Raw genomic sequence first — 12288 nt, 5'->3', positions numbered from 1 at the left:
TGTAAGAAAGTAGTCTAGTTTCATTCTTTCCATGTTGCTATCCAGTTTTCCTAGCACCATTTGTTGAAGAGAATGTCTTTTTCCTGTGGATATTCTTTCCTGATTTGTCAAAGATTAATTAATTGACCATATAGTTGTGGGTTCATTTCTGGGTTTTCTATTCTGTTCCATTGATCTATGTATCTATTTTTGTGCCAGTTTTGCCATACTGTTTTGATCACTACAGTTTTGTAATATAACTTGAAGTCCAGAATTGTGATGCCTCCAGCTTTGCTTTCTTTTTCAAGATTGCTTTGGCTATTTGGGGTCTTTTGTGGTTCCATGCAAATTCAGGATTCTCCTAGTGTACAGGCCTTTGATAATCCCCTCCCTTTGAGTTGGAGCAGAACCAGTGAATATGTGATGGAATATCATTCCTGTGATTATAGTATATAGTAAAGATAAAGGAATTTTGAAGATGAAATTAAGGTCCATAATTAGTGAACTTTGAGTTAATCAAAAGGGAGATCATTCTGAGTGCGCCTGACCTAATCATGTGAGTCCTTTAAAAGATGGGAGATGTCAGAGAGATTCTCTTGCTGGCTTGGAAGAAATAAACTGTCATGTTGTGAGAGGGCCATGTGATTAGGATGTGAGGGGAATTCCTAGGAGCCAAGAGCAACCCCTGGCAGATAATAAGAAAAGGAATGTATGGCTATAAAAAAACTTGAATTCTACCAACAACCAATGAGCTCACAAGAGGACTTTCGCCTCTGATGGGAGTGCAGCCCCAGCCAATAACTTTATTTGGTCTTATGAGTCTCTTGAGCAAAAAGAGAACTCACTTGTGTGATATTATAAATGGGTGTTGTTTTAAGTTCCCAAGATTTTTTACACAGTGATGAAAACCAAATATAGTAATGAAGGAAAAAATAGTTAATAGTTCGGCAGTTTTGCTCCCTTCATTTTAGACATCCTGAAGATACAATTAGGTTTCTTCAATGAGATTTTGTTATAGACCGGGTTTTTTTTATGGATTCCTACTTGTAATCTAGGAAAGCAAGTATAGTTTTCTTGGATTCTCTCTCTATTGCCTTGTTTCACAGAGCACTCTCATGGTTTACGCTTCTATAACTCTCCTTACCCCTCGTGATATCTTTTGTGATGGAAATGACTGAAAATGAAACAAAAAGATTTATAACCATGAGCACTGCTTATCACTTTAATTCTCTTTTCTTAAAATCTCACTAGGAAAATTTCTGAATTAGATACTAGTAGAGAAGGCAAAGCAAACATATAATATATGAGGGAACGGACTAAGATGAAAAAGGAAGGGAGTTTTAATCCAAATATATTTCTAATGTTGGCAGGTTCAAAAAATGCACCATTTGCCTGCTATGAAGAAGTACACTCTCAAGGTGATAGGTTTGGGAACTGTGGTCATAAAAGAGGCAGTTATCAATACTGTCTATGGAGGTATGCTATGCAAATATTAAAGATACTTTTCTTATGTTCTATAAGATTCTATTTTTAGTTTTTCTCTATATATGTCATTCATTCCAGTGGTTTCAAGTATCACATGTGTATGGGAGTGAATCTTAAATCAAATTCTGTAGCCCTGACATCTTTCTTGTGCTACAGGCTTAAATTTCTGTCTAATTTTTATACATTTGTATGTGACTGATCATTAGGCTTCTAAATTCAATCCAAGATTGAAAGTAATAATATCCATTATGCCTTTCCTATTTGAACCTGCACATTTTCCTTATAAAAATACTATCCCCATTCACTTCATTGCTTGCCCAAGCTGAAGACTGCCCAGTGTCTATAAAATGAAATTAAATTTCTCCTGCATCTGAAGAGCAAGCTCTTTGATATTTTGGTCATGAATTTATTTTAACAAACATTTATTAAGAATCTACTCTGTGCTGGACACTGGGCTAGCTACTTGTTAGCAAAGCATACATGGCCTTTGTACTTATGGAATTTGAACACGCCATGTAGTTTTGTTTCCTTGGTTTGTTATGCTGTTACTTTGTTTGGTAATACCTTACTCTCTGCCTATTGAAATTCTACTAATTAGTAAGCTTTGACTCAGATGGCAGAATCTTTTCCATGAAGTTTCCCCTAATTGTTAAGTTAAAATGTGTCCTCATCTTAAATCTCTGTAAGAATTATTTTATTTGTAGCACTTTTAATGGGATTTATATTACATTTAATATTAAACCGTAATGCCCGCGAGGGTAGGGGCCACAACTTATTTATCTTTCTATCCCTCTACAGAGGGATATGGAATACTTGAGTGAATTGATTATTTGAAAATAAGTATATAAATCTGCACAGGGAATAAAAGACCACTAGAGCCATTGAAAGATAAGCTTATAAGCTTACAAGAACATTTACTTTAAATGTTAGTGTTAAAATATTACATTTCCCTAGTAACATTTGACATAAATGAAGAACCGTTCTTTTTTTTTTTTTGTCAAAGAAAGCAAATCTGAAGCATTCCTAATAAATGCCTAATGTGTAATAATCATAATTTTATTATGTTTGCAGGAATCTTCAATGTGGAAGATTAGTTTGTACTTATCCTACTCGAATTCCTTTTTACAGAGAAAATGGTGCTGTGATTTATGCTTTTGTACGAAATAATTTATGTGTATCTGTATTCTACAAATCGGCTCAACCACAAGAAGATCCAATGGTAGTCTTAAGTGGCTCTCCTTGTGATATAGGGAGGGTAAATGATTTAAAATCTGTTTTTTTTAAATCTAGTTTTATTCATTTCTTAATATTTTCATTTAAGTATCAAATTTCAGTTCATTTCTAGTGCTATGTAACTTTAAATATTTAGATAAGAAGAAAATGAATAAGCTTCATTTTGTCTCCACATATTGAGGGCAATAGGAATGTTTGATCTTCAGAATTTCAGTATTATGACCAAGGATATTCCAAGTATTTGGGGGCTGGAGTGTGGAGGGGAGAGATCTTGGGTATGTATTAAGTACTCCATAGCATGGAAATTCACTTTTCTCCTTAGAGAAGAAAGAAGAAATCCCGCTTAGTAATATATGTCTCTTTGTAGTCCAGTAGATAAGAGCACAACTTAGATCAGGCTTCTTAGAATCAAATCTTCAAAACTGATTTTTTTTTTACATTTTGTAAGTTACATAACCAGTCTGAGATACTACAACTGTATGTAAAGTGGGGATAATAATAGCATTTACTCAATGGGGTTATTGCAAAGTTTAAATGAAATAACTGTAAAGTGCTTAGTATGATACCTGGCACATGGTGAGAGCTAAATATAGATAGGCTATTATTACTGATTATTATAATTCATTATCTCTGAGGCTAACCCAAATCTGGAGAAAACATAGAAGGAGTAAATTTACTTCAAAATGTCATTTAATTCCTGACCAGATCTTTGCTTATGAGGAACCATAATATAGTATACGCTGTAGGCATTAAAGATTAAGATGTGCATGTACCTATGTTCTGATGTTTCCACTTAATAGATGATTTTGAACAGATTAATATGTGAAATGTATATGTTAATAGCCACTTCTGGTTGTTTTATAATTTAATGAAGTTTACTGCAGGTACAGTATATAGTCTTAGTATATGTGCTGCTAGAGTGAGCACAGTATGTCGTCTTCTCAATATTGACATTCTTTTCATGCCTTGGAGTCATAAATGCCTCCTTAATGGGTGTATACACCAAGGAGTTCAGTAGATATATTTAGGCCAGGGAGCCAAAACAACTAAAAAATGGAAACTAGTCAACAGATGATTTGATATTCAGTTGATAATTTAGTAAGAATAGAATTCTTTTTATAACATGGACAATCCTCAGTGATAAGCAAGAGAACCCATTTTACGAGGTAGTTTTTAATGATATTATAAGTCACATACGATGAAACATTCTTGGCAACTTTTTTTTTTTGTCAGTAGTGTCCTTATATAACAGGACTCTTCATTTCAGTTTCAACTAAGGCAACCAGACAATAAAGACTACATTCGAAAAGGAGTTGTTAGACACACCAGCATGGCCAAGAACTAATGAGAAAACTCAACACACGCAGTAAAGGTTTAAAAGGTTTAGTTTGATTTAGAAAGGGGTTTGTGAGGCCATTTCTTTGAAGAGAGTTGTGCTGTGCTATAATGTTTAAAAGGAAATCATTTTCACATACAATATTTCATTTTAACCTCAAAACAAATCTCAAATTCTTTAGAAAAAGTATGATGGTACTCATGTAAGAGAACTGCAACTTAGAAAAGCTGATATTGCTGTAAATATTGGAGTTGGGAATATATCCTTAATCCTCTGATTATTACACTTTAAACACACAGGGGTTATATCTGGATGTTTCATACATTACATAATAGAATGTTAGATATGTATGGCATATTTTAATAAGATTCCTATTATCTTTATTAGGGGACTCTAATAATAGCTCAAATTTGATTAAAACTTAATATATGTCTTGATTATATTGAACTGATTTTCTTCCTGTTTTTTTTTTCTTTCAATCAAACTTTTGATATATGGAACAAAAACAAATACAAATCGAAAGATTACTGTGCTCTTAGGGATAGTTTTGTTAGATTTCAGGATATTATAATAAAAAGTGCTTATATGGATATGATATTTTTGTTGGTCTTGTTTTATTTGTATCTCCCATTTCCCTACACTGAATTATTTTTTTATGACTATTTTTTAGGTTCACAGCAAAACTGAGAGGAAGGTACAGAATTCCCATACACTCCCTTGCTCCCACACAAGCAGTCTCCCCCGTTATCAACAATCCCCCACCAGAGTGGGACATTTGTTACAACTGATGAACCTACATTGACACATCATCATCCCATCCATATTTTACATTAGACTTATCTGAAAAATCCCCAAATACTTGGAGATTAAACAAACATTTTTGAATAACACATGTGCTAAAGGAGACCTTTTAAGAGAAATTGAAAAATATTTTGAACTAAATGAAAATAAAAATACAACATATAAAAATTTACAGGTTATAGCAAAAGCAGTACTTAGATGGAAATGTATTACAATGAATGGTTATGGTCTTATGGTATAAAGTTACTGATTGTAATGTTAAGACAGTTGGATTCCTGTAACGTGGAAAGTTTTTTGTATTTTTTCTTTTTTTAGGTATGTATAGATCGTGAATGTGTAGAATCAAGGATCCTTATGGATTATTCAAACCTTTGTTCACAGCAGTGCAGAGGACATGGAGTAAGTAAGCACAAAATTTATGTTTCCCCAAATCACATCTATCTTGGACACTTTATAGCATCATTTAATTTACTCAACATTTATCATGTTTCTTTTATTTGAGAGTCTGTATTGTATCTCGCTTCAATGTGGTAACCAAAAGTAGTATTAGAGAACATTGTATAGAATTAAATTGTTGTTGACCTTAACAGATTTATTCTTATAGACGGCTACTTTTCAAAGGTCTTCAATAAATACATTCACCTGTTCATTAAGGGAAGATAATTATGCCATAATTTGTGTGTCTGTAAATATATGCAGTGAGGGAAAACTATTGGTTTTATCCTCCTTTTTAAATATACTATTTTTTTTTTAGCAGTTTTAAGTTCATAGCAAAATTGAGAAAAAAGTACAGAGATTTCGATATACCTCCTAACCCCAATACATACAGCCTCTCTCACCATCAACATTCTCCACCAGAGTGGTACACTGGTTACAATCATAAATCTACAAAAACACCATTATCACTCAAAGTCCATAGTTTACACAGGGTGTGCTCTTGGTGTTGTTTGTTCTATGCGTTTGGACAAATTTATAATGGCAGGTATCCATCGTTAATGGTATCATACAGAGTAGTTCCATAGCCCTAAAAATCTGTGCTCTGCCTACTCACCTCTCCATCCCTCCTACTCCTGATAACTATCAATCTTTTAAGTATCTCCATAGTTTTGCTTTTTCCAGAATGCCATATAGTTGGAATCGTATAGTGTATAGCCTCTTCAGACTGGTTCCTCAGACTTAATAATATGCATTTAAAGTTCCTTCATATCTTTCCCCGCCTTGATAGCTCATTTCTTTTTAATGCTAATATTCTGTTGTTTGGATTAGCATAACTTATTCATTCACCTACTGAAGATAGATATCTTGGTTGTTTCACATTTTGAGCTATAAATAAAGCAGCTATAAACATTCATGTGCAGTTTTTTATATGGGAATAAGTTTTCAGCTCAATTGGGTAAATTCTAAAGACTGTAATTGCTGGGGGCACCTGGGTGGCTCAGTCGGTTAAGCATCTGCCTTCAGCTCAGGTCATGATCTCAGGGTCCTGGTTGAGGCCTGCGTCAGGCTCCCTGCTCAGCGGGGAGTCTGCTTCTCCCTCTGCCACCTTACCCCCCCGCCCCACTTCCCCCTTCCCCCGCTCATGCTCTCTCTCTCATATAAATAAATAAAATCTTAAAAAAAAGAACAAAGGTCAAAAGACCTTTTCATTTAGGTCTTTGGCTATGATTTTGTCTTATTCTTTCATTTGGGACGTATTCCACTTCTATTCATTTTGTCTAACTCTCTGTGTTTGTTTTTATGTATTAGGGAGGTCAGCTACATCTCCTGGTCTTGAAAGTAGTAGCTTTGTGTAGAGCAGTTTTTATGGTGCCCTGTAGCACAATGCCCCCTGGTCACCAGAACCAGCACTCTAAATGTGTCTTCTCTGTGGGCTGCATGTACCCTGCTATTGTGGCTGAGCCATGTTTGCCTTAGCCCAGCCAGCTGCAATGACCTCCTTTGAATATTGTTGGCTTACTGAGCAGGGTTTGGTTCCTGTGCTGTTGAGAGACCTGTCTGAGGTCACCACAGGTTCACTGGTGGACAGGGTTGGCAATCAGACTAGGTGCCTACAATCAGCCTCTGTGTTACAACTGTGGGTGCACTGAATGGCAGGACTTGCTCCTTATCTGGCCAACTGAGAGGCTTTTGTTGGTTGGTGGGGCTGGTAGGCTGACTAGACATCTGCAGTTGGCTTCTTTGTCACAGTTGCAGGCATGCCAAATGGCAGAGCTTGCTCTCTGTGCAGTCAGCTAAGAGGCCTGGCTGGAGCTGTATGCTGGTGTGTGTGGTTATCTCCCCCTCTCCGCAGGGCAGAAGTCACTCTGGAGAGGCATGCATCCCTGCTGGGGCTGCTTGCAGGGTGAGGCAGGGCAGGAGCTGTTTTGGAGAGATGCTTGCTGCAGCATGCAGGTTGGATGGGGCAGGTCTGATGGAGAGTGCGGAGACAGGGCCTGCGGTGCTAGCTAGATAGATGGAGAAAGCACTGGCTCCCACTAGTGTCAGCTATCTAAGCTGGGGGAGGGGAAGAGAAATGGTGCCCACCAGCAGTTTTGTTCCGGGAGATATCTACTGAAGATACACTGTACATTTTGAGATTAGTAAATAAACACTCTTCATGTATACCCCAGGCACTTTTCAAACTATTGCTTCTGTGCTGTCTCAGGTCGAGCTATTTATTATGCTGACTCTTTAAGGGTGGGGACTCAGTTTCCTATCATCCTCTAGCTTTCCCAGGTTACACCCTGCTGATTTTAAAACCTCCTAAAGTTAAGCCCCACCAGTTTTCAAACCTAGATATTACGGGGACTCGTCTTCTCAGTGCAGGTCCCTGGTGCCTGGGATGCCTGGGGTGCCTAGGCTGGGGTCTGATCCTCTCTCACTTTGTACTTGGGGTGTTCCTCCTGTTTGAGGTTAGTCTTACTGGGGGTTTGGTTCCCAATGACATCTCTACCCCTCCTACCCTTTTTAATGTAGTCTCCTCTCCATGGTGGAACATCTGTTCTGCCAGTTTTCAGGTCATTTTCAGAGTTAGTTGCATATATGTAGCTGTTATCTCAGTGTGTCTATGGGATGAAGTGAGCTCAGGATCCTCCTACTCTACCATCTTCCCTGAACCTCTTCTATTATTTCTTTAAATAGACTTTCTGTCCCTTTTCCTCACTTTCTTCTGGAACTCTAATTATTCTAATATATATGTTTGATGGTTTCCCATTAGATCACGTGTTATTTTCTTCACTCTTTTTCATTCTTTTTTCTTTGTTCTACTCTGACTGGATTATTTAAAAGTTCCTATACTCTAGATCAATAATTCTATCTTCTGTTTGTTCTATCCTGCTGTAGATGCTCTCTATTGCATTTTTCTTGTCATTTATTACATTCTGTACCTCCAGAATTTGTTTGGTTCTTTTTTATGATTTCTGTCTCTTTGTTAAATTCCTCAAAACAGCTTTGTTGAATTCTTTTTCAGCTAAATTGCCAAATTCTGTGTTTTGAGTTCAGTTACTGGAGTATTATTGTTATTTTTTGGTAATAACATGTTTCCAGGATTCTTCATGTTCCTTGGAGTTTTGTGTTGCTGTTTTCACATTTGAAGTAGTCACCTTCTTAAATCTTTACTAGTTGTCAGCGGGTGGGAGATAATATTTGCTGGTCTTACTTATGTCTAGGTCTTTCTACAACCTTGTATAGATATACTTGCTCCACATTTCTTGCACCCTCTCGGGGCAGAATTCTTAAGCTGGTATGTGTTCTCTGTCTCTTACAATGCACCAAGCCAGCTGCTGGAAAACTCTGTTTTCTAGGAGGTGCGCTACAGCTTAAGTTTGTGATTTCTCCCTTGTTCAAGGACCCTGGACTGATTTTCTGAGGGTACTCCCTGTCTACCAGAGCTTTTTGCTGCCAAACTCAGGAGCAAACACAAGGAACAGGCTGCAGATTGTGGAGAGTTGTGGGCTTAGCACTTGGGGTGTTGTGGGTGCCCCTGGATCAGGTAAGGGGTGATCTTTGGGTGAGGATTTCCCAGCAACTTGTGGGCAGGCTTCCTACTGGAGTAATGAAAGCATTTAGCAGGAACTGTGTCCCTTTAATGCCCTCTGATAGTCTTATCTTCTTATCTACCACTTCCCTGATTTCTTCCTTCCCCTCAGTTGTGGAGATTCCTGCCTCAATACTCTGGGTGCTGTGGGAGAAAAATGGATTTCTCCAGCTGTGTCCTGCACCTCACCACTTTGTTTTCTGTCGGGGAGGTCACTGCTGGCTAGTTCAGCCCTGGACTATGTGCCGTTGTGGGAGGGATGGCACTGGCAGCTACTCTTACCCTCTTCAGTGCATCTGAACTCTTATTTTATTTTATTTTATTTTATTTAGGGAGGGGGTGCTTCAAAGGAATGCAGGAATCTATTTTTGGGAAACTATTCCTGGGGAGACTTCTGCAAGGCTCTCTTTTCAATGGGTTTCTGCCCACATTAACATTCTCTATGTTTTCCCCAACTGCATATAAGAGGAGCTGAGTCCTCTTCACTGGCTCCTTCTGATTCCACAGCCCATACTGAAGTCTGTCTGCCTATTACCTGATACACAAGTGGGCAAGACTCCTCCCAGGTCCCTTGGTGTGTAGTGCTTGATTCCACAACTCTCACAGAGGTACTTTTGTTCATGGATGGATGCTGAAATTTAGTTGTTTTTATAAAGGGGGACCAAAGGAAGGAGTTCTTATGACAGGATAATTCTTTTGTCAAACCCAAAGCCAGTTTTATCTCTTCTTTCCCAATCCTTATACCTTTTATTTTCTTATCTTGTCAATATGATGTTGTAAAGAGGGACTCTCTTGCCTTGTTCCTGATCTTAATGGAAAAGCTTTAATCTACCATTAGGTACTGTCAGGTTTTTAAAAAAGATATTCTTTATCAATTTGAGAAAGTTTCCCTCTATTTATAGCTTTCTGATAGTCTTTTATCATTACTGGGTGTTCAGTTTTGTTAAATAATTTTCTGCAGTTATTGATATAGTCATGTGATTTTTCTTTTTTAGCTGTTGATATATGATGGATTACATTAATTGATTTTCAAATGTTGAACCATCTTTGCATACTTGAGATAAAACTCACTTGCTCATGGTATATAATACTTCCTATACATTAATGGAATTAATTTGCTAATATTTTGTTGAGGATTTTTACATCATTTTTCATGAGAGGTATTGATCTATAGTTTTCTTATAATGTCTTTGTCTTTGGCATTAGGGTAATGCTGGCCTCATAAATATGTCAAAAAGTATTCACTCTACTTCTAATTTCTGAAAGAGATTATAGGGAATTGGTATGATTTCTTCCTTAAATGTTTGGTAAAATTCACTAGTTAACCCAACTCGACTTGTGCTTTCTGTTTTGGAAAGTTACTAATTGTTGATTTAATCTCTCTTTTTTTAATGCCTTCAAAACACCCTCTTCAAATTGCCTAGTTTTTTTTAACAGTCACCAATCTAAACTTTTTAATTTTATCTTACATTATTTTATTTTAAAATTTCTTTTGAAGTATAATTAACATACAGTATTATATTAGTTTCAGGTGTACAATATAATGATTCAACAATTCTATGTATTACTCAGTGCTCATCACAATAAATAACACTTTTAATCCCCTTCACCTATTTTACCTCCCCTCTGGCAACCACCAGTTTGTTCTCTCTATCTAAGAGTTTGTTTTTTGTTTGTCTTTTTTCTTTGTTCATTTATTTTGTTTCTTAAATTCAAAATATGAGTAAAATCATATGGAATTTGTCTTACTCTGACTGACTTATTTCATTTAGCATTATACCCCCAAGGTCAGTCTATGTTATTGCATATGACAAGATCTCATTCTTTTTTTATGGCTGAATAAGTTTCCTTTATATATATATTCACACACACACACACACACACACACACACACACACACACACTATGTCCTTTATCCATTCATCTGTTGCTGGATACTTGAGTTGCTTCCATATCTTGGCTATTGTAAATAATGCAGCAATAAACATAGGGGTGCATATATGTTTTTGAATTAGTGTTTTTGTTTTCTTTGGGTAAATACCCAGCAATGGAATTACCAGATCATATAGTATTTCTATTTATAATCTTTTTTTTTAAAGATTTTATTTATTTATTTGACAGAGAGAGACATAGCAAGAGAGGGAACACAAGCAGGGGGAGTGGGAGAAGGAGAAGCAGGCTTCCCGTGGAGCAGGGAGCCCAATGCGGGGCTCGATCCCAGGGCCCTGGGATCATGACCTGAGCCGAAGGCAGACGCTTAATGACTGAGCCAACCAGGCGCCCCTCTATTTATAATATTTTGAGGAACCTCCATACTGTTCCCCACAGTGGCTGCACCAATTTACATTCCCACTAACAGTGCACCAGGGTTCTTTTTCTCCACATCATCACCAACACTTGTTATTTCTTGCGTTTTTGATTTTAGCCATTCTGACAGGTATAAAATGATGGTTTTAATTTGCATTTCCCTGATGATTAATGATGTTGAGCATATTTTCATGTATTTTGTCCACCTGTATGTTGTCTTTGGAAAAATGTCCATTCATGTCCTCTGCTCATTTAATTGGATTTGTTTTTTTTTTAATGATAAGTTGTATAAGTTCTTTATATATTTTGGATATTAACCCTTTATCAGACATGCCATTTGCAAATATTTTCTCTTTTGATTTTTTGATGATTTCTGTTGCTGTGCGTAAGCTTTTTAGTTTGGTGTAGTCTCAATAGTTTATTTTTGCTTTTGTTTTCCTTGCCTTAGGAGACATGTAGAAAAAGTTGCTCTGTCCAGTGTCAAAGAGATTACTGCCCATGTTCTCTTCTAGGATTTTTATGGATTTAGGTCCCAAATTTAGGTCTTTAATCCATTTTTTTAATTTTAATTTCAATTAATTAATTAATTAATTTTAAAATTTTATTATGTTATGTTAGTCACCATACAATATGTCCTTAGTTTTTGATGTGGTGATCCACGATCCATTGTTTTCGTATAACACCCAGTGCTCCATGCAGTACGTGCCCTCCTTAATACCCATCACCGGGCTAACCCATCCCCCCTCACCCCTCCCCTCTAAAACCCTGTTTGTTTCTCAGAGTCCATAGTCTCTCATGGTTCATCTCTCCCTCCGATTTCCACCCCCTTCATTTTTCCCTTCCTTCTCCTAATGTCTTCCATGCTATTCCTTATGTTCCACAAATAAGTGAAACCATATGATAATTGGCTTTCTCTGCTTGACTTATTTCACTTAGCATAATCTCCTCCAGTCCCATCCATGTTGATGTAAGTTGGGCATTCATCCTTTCTGATGGCTGAGTAATATTCCATTGTATATATGGACCATATCTTCTTTATCCATTCATCTGTTGAAGGGAATCTTGGCTCTTTCCACAGTTTGGCTATTGCAGACATTCCTGCTATGAACATTGGTGTGCATATGGCCCTTCT

The 12288-nt window shown here is 36.8% G+C and overlaps 1 protein-coding gene across 1 annotated transcript in view; it reads left to right on the top strand.

Moving 5' to 3' along the window:
- LOC118552476 (disintegrin and metalloproteinase domain-containing protein 32-like) overlaps positions 1-12288 on the top strand; it is a 173424-nt gene that overhangs the window by 135260 nt on the left and 25876 nt on the right. The window contains exons 15-17 of the mRNA XM_036118919.2: positions 1350-1455; positions 2536-2719; positions 5150-5233. Coding sequence (XP_035974812.2) covers positions 1350-1455; positions 2536-2719; positions 5150-5233 — 374 coding nt within the window. The remainder of the gene's footprint in view (positions 1-1349; positions 1456-2535; positions 2720-5149; positions 5234-12288) is intronic.

Source organism: Halichoerus grypus, chromosome 3 (genome assembly GCF_964656455.1).
Source record: "Halichoerus grypus chromosome 3, mHalGry1.hap1.1, whole genome shotgun sequence".
NCBI lineage: Eukaryota > Metazoa > Chordata > Mammalia > Carnivora > Phocidae > Halichoerus > Halichoerus grypus.
This window is presented reverse-complemented; position numbering and strand designations above follow the sequence as displayed.